Source organism: Bombina bombina, chromosome 4, assembly GCF_027579735.1.
Source record: "Bombina bombina isolate aBomBom1 chromosome 4, aBomBom1.pri, whole genome shotgun sequence".
Taxonomy (NCBI): domain Eukaryota; kingdom Metazoa; phylum Chordata; class Amphibia; order Anura; family Bombinatoridae; genus Bombina; species Bombina bombina.
Window position 1 is genome coordinate 580,402,289 of NC_069502.1, and position 23,076 is coordinate 580,425,364.

The following is a 23,076-nucleotide window of genomic DNA, read 5'->3' on the forward strand; positions in this document are numbered from 1 at the left end:
TGCTTGTGTGTGTGTGCATAGGGGCTCTGTGGCCGAGACATATGCCTAGGTGGCACATATTGGCTTGTAACCTTTGGGTTATGCCTATTTTATTCAGACTTGCTTAACTTTTTCTGTGGGCCTAGTTTTGCCGCCCTTTAGTGGTGCACTTTTTGGGATTTCACGGGGCATCTGGTGACCGGGCTCGTTTTTACGCTTAGGTGAGTCTTCTTCCCCTTCCGCATTCCTGACTGAGTGGTGACGGCGGAAAGAGTCTGCTCCGCTGAGGTCTGGTCATAGGAGGTGGTGAGTGCCCCCAGCCATTGTGGGTGTCAGGTGCCAGTTTTTTTTTTCTCCAATCCCTGTTTATCTTAAGCAGTCTTAAGCCATGGAGTATTCCAATGCCGGGACTATTTTTATTTCAGATCCCGAGTCGTCCTCGGGTGAGGATTGTAATTCTGAGTCGTCCTCAGATGATGACCGTAATTTGGCCCTGTTATCGCAAGTCTGCCAATCTTGTCTCTCGCTCCTGGATAGTTTGCCGGGTCCCTCGGGCTCGGGGGATTCTGGGCCTTCCGAGCCATCAGCCTCTAGGGGCTCTGCTCCTCAGGAGGTGCCTTCTCAATCACATATTCCTTTTACTTTTGACGTCCCCGATGTTAATGTCCCCTCCGCGCAAGGTGGATTGTTTCCCCCGGAGATGGCAGGACATTTGCGTTTTAATATCTTAATGGCACTGATTCGCTTGCAGGACCCTGAAATTTCCTTGCTGTTATGTGCCTGCCTGCTTATTCCGGGTGTTCAGACCGTGAAAGGCGCTAAACTATTCCCCCCGAGGGTGTTTGTTTCCCCTTGCTGTTCTTTACGTTATAGCATTGTGCGGCTGCGTGTCCTATTAAGACGACTTTTTGACTTATTGGGAGATCCTTTTTTTTATGGTCCAAGGACTTCTCAGTTCTCCCAAGGTTTTTTGAGATAGGCTAGTGGGGATGTGTCTCTCCCTGGTCGGTCTACTGTGAGCTTTCCCAGTCCTTTTGTTCTGGAGGTTATGGTATCCATTTGGCAGGTCCTGCAGAGACATAGTTCCTTCTGGGCGGATGCCTGCGGGTGCCTTTGTTTTTTCTTTTATCCGGTCCGGATTATTTTTCTTCTTTGTTCCCTATTGGAATTCTGGGATTGCTTGATTTAAGTTCTTCTATGGAAGTTGTTACCGGATTTCTTCCGGAGTTTTATGTGTGACCTGTTACTTGTTAGTGACACATGTTGCATATGGCTGGTCCGGCGGGACCTGGTGATTTTCTTGTTCAGTTATTTGTTTTTATACAAAAAAACAAAACAAAAAAACACGATATTCTTCTGGACCTTTGGGATGGCCCGTGTCAGTCCGCACCCGACGTCGGGACTGGTGGTATCCCACCGCTGATCCGAGGGGTGTGGTCCTTACCACGTGGAGCGGTTAGGCCCTTTTGAGCTACTGTGATGGTTCTCCTAGGGTCTTTGCCTTCTTGTAGTTTAGACTGTCATGCAGAGGTGGCCAATGTCCTTTACCTCTGCCCCTGGGAGCTTTTTAGGCTCTGGTGGGATTTTGGATTGACTTTTCCGGTGTTGTCACTGGTGCCCTGGTCGTCTTTATCGCCCCTTGGGGTTTTGGGCCCGCAGTGGGCTCTGTTTTTGGAGTCCTGTGTCTCGGGGCTACTGATTAGGGGTTTTTCCCTATCGGACTCGTGCTGCAGGTGTTTTTCGCAGTATCTCTTGTGGGATTGTGATTTAAGGTGCTTGTCCTCGTTGAGATAGCCCGGCTTGGGGCGTGTTGCCTTGGGCGCTGACTTATGGAACTCTGGTTTCCTCCTTATGATTCCGTTGTGGAACTCGGGGGAGAGTCTAGGTTTTTGGCAGTCTAGCCCTTTATCCTAGCCGTATGTCCCTGTTATACCCTTGGGTTTTGGGGTTGGGTCAGGATGGGTCCTATTGTCTCCCTTTTAGGGAGTCTGGGGTATTTTCGTTTTGATACCTTTAGGGAGGATGGACTCTGGACCTTTTTGTTAAGGGGTTCCCATTTCCTATTCCTCTTTCGTGTCTAAGAATAGCTCTTGCTTGGTTTGACATCTTTTCCCCCTTTTTCTCTGCCTTCTTCAGACTTTCGTTTTTCTGAGGGACTTTTGTCTCTCTTGGATTAGCTTCGCTGCCTAGTAGCGGAAGATTTGCTGTTGGGAAACAGCTGCAGTTATTTTACTTTCGTTTTTCTGAGGGACTTTTGTCTCTCTTGGATTAGCTTTGCTGCCTAGTAGCGGAAGATTTGCTGTTGGGAAACAGCTGCAGTTATTTTACTTTGTCTGCTGGCAAGCTATTGAGCCTAGGTGGCCTAGTGGTTAGTTTGTCCGTCTAGCAAGCTGCAGTTCTGGAATTTGTACTCAGCTGTGATTACTTGTTATTTTATATCTGATGCCTGTAGACTTGCCCTTAGGGATTGTGTCCTCAGGTCTCTGGGGTTCTTTCCTGGGGTCTGGTCGCTTTTCTCAAGTGTGCCTGGTGGTCCTTCTCTTCCTCTTGTGTAGGGTTGGTCCGCTATTTTGGCCTACGGTTAGCTTCGCTACCCAGCTTGCAGAAGTTTGCCGTTGTCTCCAAGGCGACGGTTGCTCCTTGAATGCTAGCATGTACTTTAGGGTCCCTTGTGAGTCGTTTTTTCTGAACCCTCTGGGGGAGTTGGATCCTTAGGATCCCTTTGTTCAGAAAGGTTGATTCAGGAAGGATGTCCCGCTGCCCAGCGGTTTATAGTGGCGTAGTGTGGATCTGCGCAGTTTCAGTTGCGCAGGAGCGGGCTGTTTCGTATCTGTTTTCAGATGGGGCTCTGCTTATTTTGCGTCACTAGTTTTTTTTTGTCATCTTTTTCCTGTCTCTCTCCTGAGCTTTTCTCCTACTACGGAAAATTTTCCTTGCTTGTGAGGCGTCCTCAGTCTCTTGTCGTCTGGGGTGTGGGACTTGGTCTTTTTTCCCTGCTCACTGGGGTGGGGTTTTTTCCTTCACGTCCTTGTTTATGTGGTGACGCGTGTCCACGCTGTCTCGCTGTGTTTGCATTTGCTGGTCATTGAGATTGTTTGTTTCTCTTCTGGTCCTTTCCTGACTTTTCATATAGTCTGTTCGGGTGTAGCCTACTGAGTGGCTCTGGGTTGTCTCCTTGTCACCCTGGACGTTGTTCCTTTTCTTCTGTCTTGTATCTTCCCTCTGGAAAATTTTAGTCATGGTCCCTCACTTGGTTGAGGGGCTGCGGCGGGGTTGTTGCCCCTGACAGATGCTGCCCTTGAGGGGGGGGCTCTCGGTTGGACCCACTCCTGGTTCTATCTAGGTTCTTTGGACTGTTGGCAGATTTGTGTTTATGGGACCGCTTTTTGTTTTCCAAAATGTTTGTTGATTCCTGTTTCGGATATACACTTTATATAAGACAGATAGTATATACACGATCAAACCATAAAAATAAATAAAATAACAAAGATAACCTTTTGTCTATAAGCCATTTTATTTTTCTGTGCTGAAGATTTTATTTAGACTTTTGTACTTACTGCCTTAAATATTAATACCCACACAAATTTTATGTGTGTGTGTGTGTGGGTGGGTGGGCGGGGGGGGGGGGGTCAGAAGACAAAACTCTTTTCTAGAAAATAATTTTTTAGAAATACCCAAATATGGTAAAAGCAACTATGCGAATTACAAACAAAATTTTGTTTTTGTGTCATTATACATGCTAAACAATAGCATTGGGCTTATTATTTCTTAAATGTTTCAAACACACATTTTGTGGTTCCTTGATTTGGCTTGTTTCACCTTATCAAAACAGAAAAATGTAGCATATAATGCCTATGTTCTTTAATTAAAAATTAGAAGAAAATATTTATATAATTGTTGTAACATTTCACCCTATTACAATGTATCAAAAAAAAAATAAGAATAAAATAGCTATTAATTTTTTTTAGATGTTTTTTTTAATATTGTAGCCATTTTTTTCCAACCAATACAAATAATAAAAAAAGCTCTAAAAATACTTGCACCCAAAATTATCCTACATAGAACTTCACAAAATTGTAATCTATTTTTATCCTCACCCAGTTTGCCATTTATTTAGATACCTGCAGTTTTTTAGGCCAAATAATTAAAAGATCTATGAACCCTGACATCAAAAACACACTTTGAATGGTGGGACATACTTGATTCAAATGAGGGTTTTTGTGCAATATTTCTTTAGTTAGAGAGTGATAAGGACCTCTTTAGAATTGACAGAACTCACAGAGTAGGACCAATCACCTGGCAGATGGACCATTTATTTGAAAGAACTGTCTAAAAAAGTTGTCTCATGTTATTGTGATAACCAACAGAGGGGGTATCCCCCATGTTTTTTTATATCCTTAGTGATATCTGGTTATCACTTTGCACAGTTAGCAGATCCCTCATTTGTAATGGGCCTCATCTCTTTCAAAAGAACGGTCACCTGGCTGATTTTAGCGCATATGTGGAGGTGCTTGAGTGCTTTACAAGAGTCTGGAGCACCCTAAAATTAACCTTGTAGACAGACAAATGCAATCTGCATGGCGATCACTACCCCTCAGAAGTGAATAATAGAAATCATCTACTTATCATTGGTGAGTGGGAACTTCCCTTCTTTCCAAAATCTGGTCTCATGCCCATCTATGTTTTATGGATGCTGATAGGGACTATAAAAGGGCCCATATCCCCATGCAACATAGTGGGGCAAGTGATCATTGCTACCACAATGATTACCTGCAAATAAGAGGGGGATGTGACCCTTGATACAAAGTAGGCTATTTCCCTTGAGGGATCTCCCTCTAAGTAAAGCAGAGGAGGAGACCGTGAATGCACAATAGCCGCCTATCCACCATTAGGGCTGACAACTTTTTTTTAACAAAAATAAGGGATATTAGGGAATAGACACATTTCACATAGGAAATTGGCAAATTATACAGTATACCGAAAAAGAAAAACCTTTATTTTACAATTGATGTAGTCTGGTGCAACAAAATTCTTCATACAAATCATCTTCATTATCACAGTTTAGCTAATTACATTGAACAACTTTCTGCAAATCTGTAAATTCTATTTCTCATTTAAAGGGACATTCCAGCCAAAATTGGAAAGCATACTGGTGCATTTTAATTTTGAATAGAAGCATTTTTGCAATATATTCATCATAGCACTATGTGATAGCTTCCTACATCATTCAAGTACTGAGGATGCAAGAATGAGGAGGGACCTCTACAATAATCTTTTTTTTGATTGCCATCAATCTAGTAGTATTGCCAATCAAGGGTCTACACTAAAATTTATTCTCCTTAATTTTTTTTGTTTGTGCTTAATATAAAAAAAACTTTCATTATTTATCTTACCTGTTTTTCATGCAATATAACTGAAAATCAAGAAACGTAATCACTGATAAACACTAAGCATATATCAAAATAAATAGTCTCCCTTTTCGCTGTTGAACAGCCTGTTAGGGATTCATGTGGACTAGATTTGTAAAATTCTGATGTGCATTACATTAAAATATACAGTTTCTCCTCTGAACAGTTACTTTATTTCTCAACTTTGATATCCAAATACTTCTTTTAAGATGCTAAATAATGGTATATGTCTCTTTAATATGTTTTTCCTACAGTTTACACAAGTTGGCTTGACTTTCTTTTTCTATTAAACAAGTTTGGTAGTTATGTGTCTGGTGAGTGATCCAAGTGTCCTTATATACCTCTATGTTACAGCTATTATAGAGTTAAAATATTGATATTATTTCTGTATTGAAAGGAAACCACTTCATATTGTGCAACCTTGCCCTGGTTGCGGCTAATCCTTCTCTTTTTGCAAAACTGATGCACCTCATTTTTATTCCTCATCAACATTTCTGCATCCTGCTAGTTTCTTTGTGCCCTTTCATGGACTTATTTTTCTAAGTAAACTTGACTTAGTAAGTCATCAACATGAAAATATTTTTCTTTGTTTCCATTTTAGAATTTGATTCATTGTCCAGACTCGGCATCCCAGACCCAGTTAGTTACATCAAAAAAAGATATAAATCTGCACAGTTACTATATTTAAAATCAGTGAGTGTTGGCACTGGAATTGTGGACCAGGTGGAGGCTTCAGTAGAAGAAGCGATAAACTCAGGATCATGGATAGATATAATGGTATGTTTTTGTCACATATTTGGTCATATATTTTGCTATAGTGTTAAGTTTGTATGTCTATATTCTTAAAGTATAATGTAATTAAAGTAAACACCTGTAAAGGGGTTACATATGTAGGTAAAGTTGGCTGTAGATCAGCAATGCATTAATGAGACCTAACTGACAACATCTGGTGAGCCAATGACGAGGCATGTGTTGTGAAGGCGCCAATCAGATGATAGCTACCCACAACTAGTTGGTGATTGCACTACTCACAAGTGCATTGCCATTCCTGAGCCTACATAGATATGCTTTTCAGTTAATAATGCCAATAAAACAAAGGGAATTTGATAGCAGAAGTAAAATGAAAAGTCTCTTAAAATCAAATGTTCTAGCTAAAACATTTAAATGTAATTTTGCTTTTAATGTAACTTTCCTGTCCCTTTAATCACCCTGTAAATGTTTAAGAAAATCTGTTAAAAAGAATACATCTTGCATCCCTAAAACTACATCTGAGTCTGCAATACTTGTATGAATAAGCATTAAGTGTTAATCTCAGCTTTCTTCATTAAACCCCCCTAAACACAGTAGAATATCATAATCCGTAGATGCATGATAAAAATACAATGCAAAAGCACTTAGTTTGAATTTCAAATGAGCAGTCATTTGTTTATGACAAAATTTAAAGTAAGTTCTATTTTTCTTACAATGCATCAGCCACCAGCCAATCACAAAATACATATACGTATATTCTGTGAATTCTTGCATATGGTCAATAGTTGCTGGTTCCTCAGAATGCTTGCAAATAAAAACAGTGTGCACATTTAGATAATGGAAGTGAATTGGAAAGCTTTTTAAAATGTGTGTGCTATATTTGAATAATGAGTTTTTAATTTTTACTTTAGTGTCCCTTTAATCTAGCGGAGTTATCTTAAAGTGAAAGTAAACTTACGTGATCTGCTATACACAGTTACACAGTTTAGATAAAAATAATAGTAGTTTAATTCATCATTTTTTTTAAATTTAAATCTTAATACCTTTTTCGCCTCCAAAAAAGTCCAATATTTTCTATTTTCTAATCTGCCCGTTTTTCTCGATCTAATTCACTTGCAGCTCACGTGTATTTTTCCTCCAATTGACTTTCTGGCCGATCGGCGGCCGTAAAGCTACGTCATCCCACTATTGGATCAATTGCGCATGCGCCAAAGCTCTTATACCCATTATTATGTTGTGTGCGCGTTCCCGATCAGCGCATGCGCATAGTAGTTTTGTCTGTCTCAGCTGCTAACGTCGTCTGTTGAAACTGCAGCTTCGCAACATACAAGCAGAGCAAAGCGGCTGCTCTGATTCTCAAATAGCATAGTACTGAATGAATACATTAAAGCTATTCATTCATTACTATGTTTCCTCTCTGTGGACGCATGCGCGTGATGAGAAAATCGCATGCGCATTGCGGTTTCCATTATCGTGACCGTGCATTTCTCCTACGTATAGAGCGGGTGGGACCGCTCTATACGTAAAGGCAGAAATATATAGGAAGTGGACTAGGGGTGGAGTAAGGCTAATGACGGTAAGGAAAATATATATACAAAAAATATAGAATCACTAATAGAAAAAAAATAAAAAACATAGCGATCACAATATATTATTAGTATATAATACATTGGTGTTTTGCTGAGAATATAAATTTACTTTCACTTTAATACTATAATTTTAGTATTTTTGTTGATGATTTTATTTTTATTAATCACTTTTATTTCTAGTCCTTACTGCCAAGCTGTTTGTCTATGGAAGATGCTAGGATGCTGCTTCAGCAGGTGATGAGAACTTTGAACAAACCCTCTACTCGGGTCTTTGGAGACACTATTGTTGTGAGCGAGAAATTTGTAAATGAATGCTTTGAGTTGTTTGGCCCTCTCATGCACTGCAAGGCTGAAAAGGTAATTTCCCTATTGCAGATTATGCCTTATTTTACTTGATTGCTGTCTGTTTCTGATTCATATTTCAACTTTCTGTAGGAAATGAAAAATGGTCCTGTGTTCCTGGTAACAGAAGAAGACCTTAAGCAAACATCCATTCTAGAAAGTGCTATGGGCAAAAAAGACAAAAAGGAAGATAGACGGAAAAAAACAACAGGTTAATTACATTCCCTTCCTTACCACTTAATTTCTAGCATTATGAAACCTATATATTGAGTCCACTCTAGAATTATCTCGCTCTTAACTGACAAAATATGTAGAGTTTCTTTGTAGAATATCTATATATATATATAATACAGAGAAACACCTGAGCAAATGAGATCTGTTTGCTGGTATCTACAGTCTAGATTTTATGTTGATTATATTGTACCTCTGTTTTGTACTATCATCTCACTACACTGTTCTGAGAAGAACAAAAACAAAATGTATGCTTTCCTGATAAATGAATACATGGGTTTAAACTCCAGTCCTCTAGGAGGAGGCAAAAACACCCAACATACCAGAGCTGTCAATCCCTCCCAACTCCCCTTTACAATTCAGTCATACTTATGGCCAAGAGGAAAAACAGTATTACAGAGAAGCGGAAGAGATAAAGCAGATCAAGTGTAGTGCAAACCAGTACTTCCTCCAACTGTACTAGAAAACAAAGTCGGTTTTAGGGACTCTCACAGGTAAGCATAATTTTTTTTTCTTTCATAAGATGGTGAAAGTCCTTGAACTATCACATGTGGGATCCCATACCTACATAACTTTCCTGCCAAAAGAGATTAGCACGTCAAAGTTGATAAAATTGTAGTAAAAGTATTTAAGGAAGAACAAGTGGTCGCTTTACAAATTTCCTCAATGGAAGCTTCATACCTGAAAGCTCAAGATAAGGAAACTGTTTTACTGGAATGAGCAGTGATGCGCACGGGAGAGTCTTCCCTACCACCAGTATACCTTGTGAAACAAGGCCTTTAGCCAAGCAGCTTAATTAATTGCAATAGCTTTCAGACTTTTTTGAGGTCGAAACATAAAGAAACAAAAAAGGGCATTTCTAAAATCCTTTGTAGCTTCAAAGTAAATTTTTAAAGCTCTTACAACATCTAGGTTGTGAAGACATTACTCCTTAGAATTTTTGGGAGCTGGGCATAATGATGGAACCTCAATTTTCTGATAAATGCTATCTAAAGATACTGCCTTAGGAAGAAGAGAGTAGTTGGTTATCAGAACCGCCTTATCCTGATGAAAAATCAAATAAGGAGGATCGCCAGATAAAACTGAAAGCTCAGATACTTTCCTGGCTAAAGAAAATGACCAGGAGGTGCAGAACCATTTAGGACAATTATTGGATGTTAAAAGGAACATAAAGTGCCCTTAAAACTAGGCTGAGATTCTACATTGACGTAGCTGCTTTAATAACTGGTCTGATTCTGACCAAGGCCTGAATGTCAGGAAGCTTAGCAATCTTCTTTTGAAACAAGACTGAGAATTTATCAGCCAATATCTGACTCTTAAGTGAACTGGCTAATTAGCTTACTTTCAAACTGTTCCAAAAGAATTGTAGATATTTAGGAATTTTGAATCTTGAATCAAATCAGCATACCATGTCCTGCGAGACCACGCCAAAGCAACCAGAATTATTGACGCTCATTCTTATTTGATTCTGGTTATCACCCTTGATAGCAACACAAACAAAGAAATATGTTTATCAGATTGAAGACCAGGAAACTACTAAGGCATCTAAGTGGAAAGCCTGAAGATCTTAAGACCTTGCACAATATCTGGCAGACTACCAGGGGAGGCTTGTGGTTCAAGGCATAGGCATGATATCTATGTCATACTCCATCTGGTCAAATACCTGCTGATTAATAGACCGCTCCCCGGGGTAATGATACTGGTGGCTGAAAAAGTCTGCTTTCCAGTTGTTCATTCCTGGGATATGAATGGCTGATATGCAATGATTGCATTATGGCCAAATAAGAATCTGTGCTACTTCCTTCATCTCTAAGGAACTCCTTGTTCCCTCTGGGACCCACAGACCACACCCCAACCTGTTAGACTGGCATACCACCTACGCTGGCCAGAGAAAGGATGCCCCCTGAAGAATGGGCTGGTGAGTCTGCCACCATGGCAGGTCTCAGATGGAATCTGGCAAAAGGAACTGCATCTGAAGCTGCTACTATAGACCTTCTACTTCCATGCATTGAGTCACTGAAGGAAGGGAACTGAGTTTTAGAACGGGACCTGCCTTCTGTGGCTGGAGTCTCTGTGATTCTGTTAGAGAATGCCTTATTCATACTAAATCTATTTTAGAAACCAGGAAGGACACACTGGTCTGAGGGGTTAAAGAGCTCTTTGGTAGGTTTATTTTCCATCCATGATTGTGAAGCTTCTGAAGAAACTTGTGTGTATGGTTAAATACAATTTTAAACAACTTTCTAATTTACTTCTATTATCTATTTTTTTTATTCTCTTGGAATCATTTGTTGAAGGAGCAGCAATGCACTAATGGTTTCTAACTGAACTCATGGGTGAGCCAATCACAATCGATATATTTATATGCAGCCACCAATCAACAGCTAGAACCTAGGTTATCTGCTGTTCATGATCTTGCCTAGATAAAGATTTCAGCAAAGGATAGGAAGAGAAGGAAGCAAATGAAATAATAGAAGTAAATTGCAAATTTGTTTAAAATTGTATGCTCTGTCTGAATCATGAAATAATTTTTTGGGGTTTCATGTCCCTTTAACCCCTTAATGACCACAGCACTTTTCCATTTTCTGTCCGTTTGGGAGCAAGGCTATTTTTATATTTCTGCAGTGTTTGTGTTTAGCTGTAATTTTCCTCTTACTCATTTACTGTACCCACACATATTATATACCGTTTTTCTCGGATTAAATTGACTTTCTAAAGATACCATTATTTCTCCAACATAGGTGTGTCCGGTCCACGGCGTCATCCTTACTTGTGGGATATTCTCTTCCCCAACAGGAAATGGCAAAGAGCCCAGCAAAGCTGGTCACATGACCCCTCCTAGGCTCCGCCTACCCCAGTCATTCTCTTTGCCGTTGCACAGGCAACATCTCCACGGAGATGGCTAAGAGTTTTTTTGGTGTTTAAATGTAGTTTTATTCTTCAATCAAGAGTTTGTTATTTTAAAATAGTGCTGGTATGTACTATTTACTCTGAAACAGAAAAGAGATGAAGATTTCTGTTTGTAAGAGGAAAATGATTTTAGCAACCGTTATTAAAATCGATGGCTGTTTCCACACAGGACTGTTGAGATGAATTAGCTTCAGTTGGGGGAAACAGTGGGCAGACTTTTGCTGCTTGAGGTATGACACATTTCTAACAAGACTTGGTAATGCTGGAAGCTGTCATTTTCCCTATGGGAACCGGTAAGCCATTTTCTTAGTTTAGTATAAGAATAAAGGGCTTCACAAGGGCTTTAAAGACTGGTAGACATTTTCTGGGCTAAAACGATTACTTTATAAGTATATTTAATGGATGTTAACTATAAATAGTTCTTTTAATCTTGGGGATGTATTAAAAAAACGGCAGGCACTGTATTGGACACCTTTTTCACTGGGGGCCTTTTCTAGTCATAGGCAGAGCCTCATTTTCGCGCCACTAATGCGCAGTTGTTTTTGGAAAGCAAGGCATGCAGATGCATGTGTGAGGAGCTAAGAACCACTGAAAAAGCTTATTGAAGGCGTCATTTGGTATCGTATTCCCCTCTGGGCTTGGTTGGGTCTCAGCAAAGCAGATACCAGGGACTGTATAGGGGTTAAATGTAAAAACGGCTCCGGTTCCGTTATTTTAAGAGTTAAAGCTTTCAAATTTGGTGTGCAATACTTTTAAGGCTTTAAGACACTGTGGTGAAATTTTGGTGAATTTTGAACAATTCCTTCATACGTTTTCACATTTTCAGTAATAAAGTGTGTTCAGTTTAAAATTTAAAGTGACAGTAACGGTTTTATTTTAAAACGTTTTTTGTGCTTTGTTATCAAGTTTATGCCTGTTTAACATGTCTGAACCATCAGATAGACGATGTTCTGTATGTTTGGAAGCCAAGGTTCCTCCCCATTTAAATATATGTGATGAATGTGACATAGTGTCCAGACAAAGTAGGGACAATGATGCCACTGATAATGATGTTGCCCAAAATGATTCCTCAAGCGAGGGGAGTAAGCATGGTACTGCATCATCCCCTTCTGTGTCTACACCAGTCTTGCCCACACAAGAGGCCCCTAGTACATCTAGTGCGCCAATTCTTCTTACTATGCAACAATTAACGGCTGTAATGGATAATTCTATTAAAAACATTTTGTCCAAAATGCCTACTTATCAGAGAAAGCGCGATTGCTCTGTTTTAGATACTGAAGAGCATGAGGACGCTGATGATAATGGTTCTGACATACCCTCACGCCAATCTGAAGGGGCCAGGAGGGAGGTTTTGTCTGAGGGAGAAATTTCAGATTCAGGAAAAATTTCTCAACAAGCTGAACCTGATGTTATTATTTTTAAATTTAAATTGGAACATCTCCGCGCTCTGCTTAAGGAGGTGTTATCTACTCTGGATGATTGTGACAATTTGGTCATTCCAGAGAAATTATGTAAGATGGACAAGTTCCTAGAGGTCCCGGTGCCCCCCGATGCTTTTCCTATACCCAAGCGGGTGGCGGACATTGTAAATAAGGAATGGGAAAGGCCCGGCATACCTTTTGTTCCTCCCCCTATATTTAAAAAATTATTTCCTATGGTCGACCCCAGAAAGGACTTATGGCAGACAGTCCCCAAGGTCGAGGGGGCGGTTTCTACTCTAAACAAACGCACTACTATTCCTATAGAAGATAGTTGTGCTTTCAAAGATCCTATGGATAAAAAATTAGAGGGTTTGCTTAAAAAGATGTTTGTTCAGCAAGGTTACCTTCTACAACCAATTTCATGCATTGTTCCTGTCACTACAGCAGCGTGTTTCTGGTTCGAAGAACTAGAAAAGTCGCTCAATAAAGACTCTTCGTATGAGGAGGTTATGGACAGAGTTCAAGCACTTAAATTGGCTAACTCTTTTATCTTAGACGCCACTTTGCAATTAGCTAGATTAGCGGCGAAAAATTCAGGTTTTGCTATTGTGGCGCGCAGAGCGCTTTGGCTAAAGTCTTGGTCAGCGGATGTGTCCTCCAAGAACAAATTGCTTAACATCCCTTTCAAAGGTAAAACGCTATTTGGCCCTGACTTGAAAGAGATTATTTCAGACATCACTGGGGGAAAGGGCCACGCCCTTCCTCAGGATAGGTCTTTTAAGGCTAAAAATAAGCCAAATTTTCGTCCCTTTCGCAGAAACGGACCAGCCTCAAATTCTACACCCTCTAAGCAAGAGGGTAATAGTTCTCAAACCAAACCAGCCTGTAGACCGATGCAAGGCTGGACCAAGGGTAAGCAGGCCAAGAAACCTGCCACTGCTACTAAAACAGCATGAAGTGTTGGCCCCCGATCCGGGACCGGATCTGGTGGGGGGCAGACTCTCTCTCTTTGCTCAGGCTTGGGCAAGAGATGTTCAGGATCCTTGGGCGCTAGAAATAGTTTCTCAAGGTTATCTCCTGGAATTCAAGGAACTACCCCCAAGGGGGAGGTTCCACAGGTCTCAATTGTCTTCAGACCAAATAAAAAGACAGGCATTCTTACATTGTGTAGAAGACCTGTTAAGAATGGGAGTGATTCATCCTGTTCCTTCTTTTTTGGGAACTATGAACAGATTGGAGTAAAACCCCATCCCTTGTTCTCCTAATGGAACATTCAGACCGATTTTAGATCTCAAGATTCTAAACAAATTTCTCAGGGTTCCATCGTTCAAGATGGAAACCATTCGAACAATTCTTCCTACCATCCAGGAAGGTCAATTCATGACCACGGTGGATTTAAAGGATGCGTATCTACATATTCCTATCCACAAGGAACATCATCGGTTCCTAAGGTTCGCCTTTCTGGACAAGCATTACCAGTTTGTGGCACTTCCATTCGGATTAGCCACTGCTCCAAAGATTTTCACAAAGGTACTAGGGTCCCTTCTAGCGGTGCTAAGACCAAGGGGCATTGCAGTAGTACCTTACTTGGACGACATACTGATTCAAGCGTCGTCTCTGTCAAAAGCAAAGGCTCATACGGACATTGTCCTAGCCTTTCTCAGATCTCACGGGTGGAAAGTGAACATAGAAAAAAGTTTTCTGTCCCCGTCAACAAGTGTTCCCTTCTTGGGAACAATAATAGACTCCTTAGAAATGAAGATTTTTCTGACAGAGGCCAGAAAATCAAAACTTCTAAGCTCTCGTCAAGAACTTCATTCTGTTCTTCTTCCTTCCATAGCGCAGTGCATGGAAGTAATAGGTTTGATGGTTGCGGCAATGGACATAGTTCCTTTTGCACGAATTCATCTAAGACCATTACAACTGTGCATGCTCAGACAGTGGAATGGGGATTATACAGACTTGTCTCCGACGATCCAAGTAGATCAAAGAACCAGAGATTCACTTCGTTGGTGGCTGAACCTGGACAACCTGTCACAGGGAATGAGCTTCCGCAGACCAGAGTGGGTCATTGTCACGACCGACGCCAGTCTGGTGGGCTGGGGCGCGGTCTGGGAACCCCTGAAAGCTCAGGGGTTATGGTCCCGGGAAGAATCTCTTCTCCCGATAAACATTCTGGAACTGCGAGCGATATTCAATGCTCTCAAAGCTTGGCCTCAACTAGCAAAGGCCAAATTCATAAGGTTTCAATCAGACAACATGACGACTGTTGCATATATCAACCATCAAGGGGGAACAAGGAGTTCCCTGGCGATGGAGGAAGTAACCAAAATAATTCAATGGGCGGAGAATCATTCCTGCCACTTGTCTGCAATCCACATCCCAGGAGTGGAAAATTGGGAAGCGGATTTTCTGAGTCGTCAGACTTTCCATCCGGGGGAGTGGGAACTCCATCCGGAAATCTTTGCCCAAATAACTCATTTATGGGGCATTCCAGACATGGACCTGATGGCGTCTCGTCAGAACTTCAAGGTTCCTTGCTACGGGTCCAGATCCAGGGATCCCAGGGCGACTCTAGTAGATGCACTGATAGCGCCTTGGACCTTCAACCTAGCTTATGTATTCCCACCATTCCCTCTCATTCCCAGGCTGGTAGCCAGGATCAATCAGGAGAGGGCTTCGGTGATCTTGATAGCTCCTGCGTGGCCACGCGGAACTTGGTATGCAGACCTGGTGAATATGTCATCGGCTCCACCATGGAAGCTACCTTTGAGACAGGACCTTCTTGTTCAAGGTCCATTCGAACATCCGAATCTGGCTTCACTCCAACTGACTGCTTGGAGATTGAACGCTTGATTTTATCAAAGCGTGGGTTTTCAGATTCTGTCATTGATACTCTTGTTCAGGCTAGAAAGCCTGTAACTAGGAAAATTTACCATAAAATATGGAAAAAGTATATTTGTTGGTGTGAATCTAGAGGATTCCCATGGAACAAGATAAAAATTCCGAAGATTCTATCCTTTCTACAGGAGGGTTTGGAGAAAGGATTATCTGCAAGTTCTTTGAAGGGACAGATTTCTGCTTTATCTGTTTTACTTCACAAAAAACTGGCAGCTGTGCCAGATGTTCAAGCTTTTGTTCAGGCTCTGGTTAGAATTAAGCCTGTTTACAAACCTTTGACTCCTCCTTGGAGTCTCAATTTAGTTCTTTCAGTTCTTCAAGGGGTTCCGTTTGAACCCTTACATTCCGTAGATATTAAGCTACTATCTTGGAAAGTTTTGTTTTTGGTTGCAATTTCTTCTGCTAGAAGAGTTTCAGAGTTATCTGCTCTGCAGTGTTCTCCTCCTTATCTGGTGTTCCATGCAGACAAGGTGGTTTTGCATACTAAACCTGGTTTTCTTCCGAAAGTTGTTTCTAACAAAAACATTAACCAGGAGATAGTTGTGCCTTCTTTGTGTCCGAAACCAGTTTCAAAGAAGGAACGTTTGTTGCACAATCTGGATGTAGTTCGTGCTCTAAAATTTTATTTAGAGGCTACAAAGGATTTCAGACAAACATCTTCTTTGTTGTTTATTCTGGTAAAAGGAGAGGTCAAAAAGCAACTTCTACCTCTCTCTCTCTCTTTTGGCTTAAAAGCATCATCCGATTGGCTTATGAGACTGCCGGACGGCAGCCTCCTGAAAGAATCACAGCTCACTCCACTAGGGCTGTGGCTTCCACATGGGCCTTCAAGAACGAGGCTTCTGTGGATCAGATATGTAAGGCAGCGACTTGGTCTTCACTGCACACTTTTACCAAATTTTATAAATTTGATACTTTTGCTTCTTCTGAGGCTATTTTTGGGAGAAAGGTTTTGCAAGCCGTGGTGCCTTCCATCTAGGTGACCTGATTTGCTCCCTCCCATCATCCGTGTCCTAAAGCTTTGGTATTGGTTCCCACAAGTAAGGATGACGCCGTGGACCGGACACACCTATGTTGGAGAAAACAGAATTTATGCTTACCTGATAAATTACTTTCTCCAACGGTGTGTCCGGTCCACGGCCCGCCCTGGTTTTTTTAATCAGGTCTGATGAATTATTTTCTCTAACTACAGTCACCACGGTATCATATGATTTCTCCTATGCATATTCCTCCTTTACGTCGGTCGAATGACTGGGGTAGGCGGAGCCTAGGAGGGGTCATGTGACCAGCTTTGCTGGGCTCTTTGCCATTTCCTGTTGGGGAAGAGAAAATCCCACAAGTAAGGATGACGCCGTGGACCGGACACACCGTTGGAGAAAGTAATTTATCAGGTAAGCATAAATTCTGTTTTTCATCATCCTATATAATAAAAGGCCAAGTGTGTTTGTCCGAAGCTGTCATACGCAATAGAGACTGTGCGTGAGGACAAACAGGGGGGGAGCGCAAAAGAGAGGGAGAGAGACCGCAAAAGAGAGAAGAGAGAGAGCAAACGAGAGGAGAGAGAGCAAACAAGAGGGGGAAGAGAGAGAGCAAAAGAGAGGGAGAGAGATAGCAAAAGAGGGGGTGAGAGAGCAGAAGAGTGGGGGGAGAGAGAGCAAAAGAGTGGGGGGAGAGAGAGCAAAAGAGTGGGGAGAGAGAGAGAGCAAAAGAGTGGGGAGAGAGAGAGAGCAAAAGAGTGGGGAGAGAGAGAGAGCAAAAGAGTGGGGGGAGAGAGAGAGCAAAAGAGTGGGGGGAGAGAGAGAGCAAAAGAGTGGGTGGAGAGAGAGAGCAAAAGAGTGGGTGGAGAGAGAGAGCGCAAAATAGAGGGGGAGAGAGCGCAAAAGAGAGGGGGAGAGAGCGCAAACGAGAGGGGGGAAGAGAGAGAGCAAAAGAGGGGGGAGAGAGAGAGAGCAAAAGAGGGGGAGAGAGAGAGCAAAAGAGGGGGAGAGAGAGAAGAAAAAGAGGGGGAGAGAGAGCAAAAGAGGGAGAGAGACAGCAAAAGAGAGGGGGGGAGAGAGAGAGCAAAAGAGAGGGGGGAGAGAGAGGGCAAAAGAGAGGGGGGAGAGAGAGAGAAAAAAAGAGAGGGGGAAGAGAGACAGCAAAAGAGAGGGGGAAGAGAGAGCGCAAAAGAGAGGGGGAAGAGAGAGCGCAAAAGTGAGTGGGAAGAGAGAGCGCAAAAGAGAGGGGGAAGAGAGAGCGCAAAAGAGAGGGGGAAGAGAGAGCGCAAAAAAGAGTGGGAGAGAGAGAGTAAAAGAGAGGGGAGAAAGAGAGAGCAAAAGAGAGGGGGGATAGAGAGACAGCAAGGGGTGGGACCGCTGTACTGCAAAAAATGGCCCGTGTACATGGGCTTGAGGACTAGTATCTTATAATTTACTATAAAAAAAATATATAAAATATGAGAAAGAAATGGAAAAAAATACACTTTTTCTAACTTTGACCCCCAAAATCTGTTACACATCTACAACCACCAAAAAACACCTATGCTAAATAGTTTCTAAATTTTGTCCTGAGTTTAGAAATACCCAATGTTTACATGTTCTTTGCTTTTTTTGCAAGTTATAGGGCAATAAATACTTTGCTATTTCCAAACCACTTTATTTCAAAATTAGCTCTAGTTACATTGGAACACTGATATCTTTCAGGAATCCCTGAATATCCATTGACATGTATATTTTTTTTTAGAAGACAACCCAAAGTATTGATCTATGCCCATATTTCATGCCACCATTTCACCGCCAAATGCGATCAAATATAAAAAATCGTTCACTTTTTCACAATTTTTTTCACAAACTTTAGGTTTCTCACTGAAATTATTTACAAACAGCTTGTGCAATTATGGCACAAATGGTTGTAAATGATTCTCTGGGATCCCCTTTGTTCAGAAATAGCAGACCTATATGGCTTTGGCGTTGCTTTTTGGTAATTAGAAGGCCGTTATATGCCACTGTGCACCACACATGTATTATGCCCAGCAGTGAAGGGGTTAATTAGGGAGCATGTAGGGAGCTTGCAGGGTTAATTTTAGCTTTAGTGTAGTGTAGTGGACAACCCAAAGTATTCATCTAGGCCCATGTTGGTATATTTCATGCCACCATTTCACCGCCAAATGCGATCAAATAAAAAAAAATCCTTCACTTTTTCACAAACTTTTTCACAAATTTTAGGTTTCTCACTGAAATTATTTACAAACAGCTTGTGCAATTATGGCACAAATGGTTGTAAATGCTTCTCTGTGATCCCCTTTGTTAAGAAATAGCAGACATATATACTCCCAACCCTCCACTGTTAAAGTTAACAACCAAACACTGCAACTTCCTTTAGATGTAGCAAATGCCTTTAACAATTATTTTGTCAGATGCTCCACCACCCTGATTGACAAACTAATAAATTACACACATCCTGAAACTACAAATGTGGATCAGGCCCCACTAAATCTACAAAGACCCAATATAGAAAAGTTAAATTTTAGACCTGTACCCATCAATGTCGTTAAGAAACACCTTAATAATCTAAATATGAAAAACCAGTCTGGACCTGATCAAATCCCAGCAATGCTGTTGAAACTCAGTGCGTCAGCAATTGCTAAACCTGTCACAACCCTAATTAACGAATCCTTGGTGTCTGGATACACACCCAAACTTTGGAAGACTGCAAGAGTAGTGCCTATCCATAAAAGTGGTGAGTTAACCTTGGTTAATAACTATCGCCCAATATCATTGCTCCCAGTATTGTCAAAAATCTTAAAAAAATGCGCCCATACGCAACTATGTGAGTATTACCAACAATCTAACTATATGGCCCCTGTTCAATTGGGTTTTCGCCCGAATCACTCCACTACAACTGCCCTCCTAAAAGTTTGCAACGACATCCAAACTGGCATGGAACAAGGAGACCTAACTGGAGCTATTTTCCTTGATTTTGCAAAGGCCTTTGACACAGTAGACCACGACATACTACTGCTCAAACTAAAAAACTTGGGTATTGGTGATCGCCCGCTAACCTGGTTTCGATCATATTTATCTGATCGATCGCAGTATGTCTCCATTTCTGACAGCAACTCCCTCTCCCGGTCACTTGTGGTGTTCCCAAAGGTTCCATTCTCTGCCCCCTACTATTCACATTATTTATAAATGATCTGCCAAATGTCTGCAAATCCTCAACTGTACACATGTACGCAGATGACAAGGAAATCTATGCAAACAAATCCGATCTGCCGCAGCTTGAGACAGTGCTCCATGACCAGTTCACAGAGGTAGAAAAGTGGATCTCAAAAAACAAACTCTTCATAAACACTGACAAAACTGTCACAATGATCTTTGGAACAGGACCTAAATTACACAAACTATAAAATTCCCATCTACGCATTAAAACAAAATCAAATTGCACACTGACCGCATTCCAGTCTTTCAAATACCTGGGTATGTTGTTAGACCCCAATCTATCTTTTGGCCTCCACATAGAAAAACTTGCATCTAAACTCTATCCAAAACTAGGTGCCCTGTACAGAAACAAATCCTGCCTCAGCCCTACAGTAAAGGAAAAGATTGTACAGCAAATTCTGATGCTTATCATGGATTATGGGGTTGTAGTATATGCACCTGCACTGCAAACTCACCTTAATAAACTAAATACACTGTATAACTCGTTCTGCCGCTTTGTGCTACAATGTAACTACAGAACCCACCATTGTGACATGCAAAAATAACTAAACTGTCTGTCGCTGGAATCCAGACGCACCCTCCATCTTTCCAGCCTTGTTTTTAAGAGCTTTTTCTGGGAAGCTCTCACCCTACCTGAGCAGAATGCTCTCCCCGGCTGTTCCCACCTCCCATATCCTCCGATCCAGTACCAGCACATTATTTACAAAAAGAAAGCAGCTCGATCCTCCTTTTCCTACAGAGCACCTCAATTATGGACCAACCTCCCGCATACTTTAAAACATTCCCCAAGCCTAAAATCTTTTATGAGATACGTCTCTGCATATCTCAAAACAGAATGCACCTGTCATGGTTGATTATATATTTCCTACCTATTCTATGTTAAATTTTGCAAATATTATGTATAAATATTGTTTTTGTATTTTATTGTACCCTATTGTATCAATGCAATGTTTTATGGACCCGGGACATACTTGAAAACGAGAGAAATCTCAATATCCTTCCTGGTAAAATATTTTATAAATAAATATATGGCTTTGGCGTTGCTTTTTGGTAATTAGAAGGCCGCTAAATACTGCTGCGCACCACACGTGAATTATGCCCAGCAGTGAAGGGGTTAATTAGGTAGCTTGTAGGGAGCTTGCAGGGTTAATTTTATCTTTAGTGTAGAGATCAGCCTCCCACCTGACACATCCCACCCCCTGATCCCTCTCAAACAGCTATCTTCCCTCCCCCACCCCACAATTGTCCCCGCTATCTTAAGTACTGGTTTTTTTTTATTTTTTTATTATTCTGCTATGTAGGATCCCCCTTAGCCCCCAACATCCCTGATCCCCCCCCCCCCATACAGCTCTCTAACCCTCCCCCCTCTACCTATTTTCCGCCATCTTGGGTAGTTAGTTTTTTTTATTTTTAAAAGTAACAATTTATATTTTATGTAGTGTAGCTGCCCCCCCCTCAATACCCTACCCACCCTCCCACTCCCAGATCCCTTCCCCAGCACGTTTGATACCACCCTCCCTCTTCCTCCTTTCAATTTTTTTTAACTGATCGCTTCCAGAGCTTCAATCCCCAGAGGACGTGCCAGGAATGTCCTTGGTTGTTAAGGGTGTTTTTTTGTAGGACGTTCCTGGCACGTCCTCGGTCGTTAAGGGGTTAAGTAAATTTTACACAATCCCTATGATGGGATATGTAAATAAGCATCTTTTAAGTGTATGGTATACATAAATTGGCCCTCCTGCACTAAAGTATGTAGGTATAAATCATCCCTCTTTGGAACTATAAACAGATTGGAAGCAATCACTCTTATCGCTTCCAGATCTTTTACACAAGATCTTTATGCACATTTACAACTTGTGTTATGTACTCTGTATATAACTGTGAAATTGATCTCCTAGATGGAAGATTTTTTTCTTAGCACCTGAGTTGTTAATTCATTACCACATTTTAAAATAAATGTCTCTGATATCGGATGATTTACTACCTTTTAATCCATTATTTAAATGGTAACCTTAAAAGGATATGAAAGATCTGTTTAAACAAGTTCAAATTTTTTTTTAATACTAAGTCTGGGAGAGAAGCTGTCAGGTAAAAAAAAAAAAAACTACTATCTCTTGTGTTTGCAGGAACAGCCAATTTAAAAAAAAATAAAGCATACATTTCTCCAACATAGGTGTGTCCGGTCCACGGCGTCATCCTTACTTGTGGGATATTCTCTTCCCCAACAGGAAATGGCAAAGAGCCCAGCAAAGCTGGTCACATGATCCCTCCTAGGCTCCGCCTACCCCTGTCATTCTCTTTGCCGTTGTACAGGCAACATCTCCACGGAGATGGCTTAGAGTTTTTTAGTGTTTAACTGTAGTTTTTCATTATTCAATCAAGAGTTTGTTATTTTCAAATAGTGCTGGTACGTACTATTTACTCAGAAACAGAAAAGAGATGAAGAATTCTGTTTGTATGAGGAAAATGATTTTAGCAACCGTAACTAAAATCCATGGCTGTTCCACACAGGACTGTTGAGAGCAATTAACTTCAGTTGGGGGAACAGTTTGCAGTCTCTTGCTGCTTGAGGTATGACACATTCTAACAAGACGATGTAATGCTGGAAGCTGTCATTTTCCCTATGGGATCCGGTAAGCCATGTTTATTACGATTGTAAATAAGGGCTTCACAAGGGCTTATTTAAACTGTAGACTTTTTTTTTTTTTTTTTTGGGCTAAATCGATTGATATTAACACTTATTTAGCCTTGAGGAATCATTTATTCTGGGTATTTTGATTTAATAATATCGGCAGGCACTGTTTTAGACACCTTATTCTTTAGGGGCTTTCCCAAAGCATAGGCAGAGTCTCATTTTCGCGCCGGTGTTGCGCACTTGTTTTTGAGAGGCATGGCATGCAGTCGCATGTGAGAGGAGCTCTGATACTTATAAAAGACTTCTGAAGGCGTCATTTGGTATCGTATTCCCCTTTGGGTTTGGTTGGGTCTCAGCAAAGCAGATACCAGGAACTGTAAAGGGGTTTAAAGCTTAAAACGGCTCCGGTTCCGTTATTTTAAGGGTTAAAGCTTCCAAAATTGGTGTGCAATATTTTCAAGGCTTTAAGACGCTGTGGTGAAAATTTGGTGAATTTTGAACAATTCCTTCATGTTTTTTCGCAATTGCAGTAATAAAGTGTGTTCAGTTTAAAATTTAAAGTGACAGTAACGGTTTTATTTTAAAACGTTTTTTGTACTTTCTGATCAAGTTTATGCCTGTTTAACATGTCTGAACTACCAGATAGACTGTGTTCTGAATGTGGGGAAGCCAGAATTCCTATTCATTTAAATAAATGTGATTTATGTGATAATG

At 41.1% G+C, this 23,076-nt stretch overlaps 1 protein-coding gene across 1 annotated transcript in view; it reads left to right on the forward strand.

Annotated features, from left to right (window-relative positions):
• The window catches only part of UFL1 (UFM1 specific ligase 1), a 226,186-nt gene that overhangs the window by 125,821 nt on the left and 77,289 nt on the right, over positions 1-23,076 (forward strand). The window contains exons 9-11 of the mRNA XM_053710557.1: positions 5,989-6,164; positions 7,907-8,083; positions 8,162-8,279. Coding sequence (XP_053566532.1) covers positions 5,989-6,164; positions 7,907-8,083; positions 8,162-8,279 — 471 coding nt within the window. The remainder of the gene's footprint in view (positions 1-5,988; positions 6,165-7,906; positions 8,084-8,161; positions 8,280-23,076) is intronic.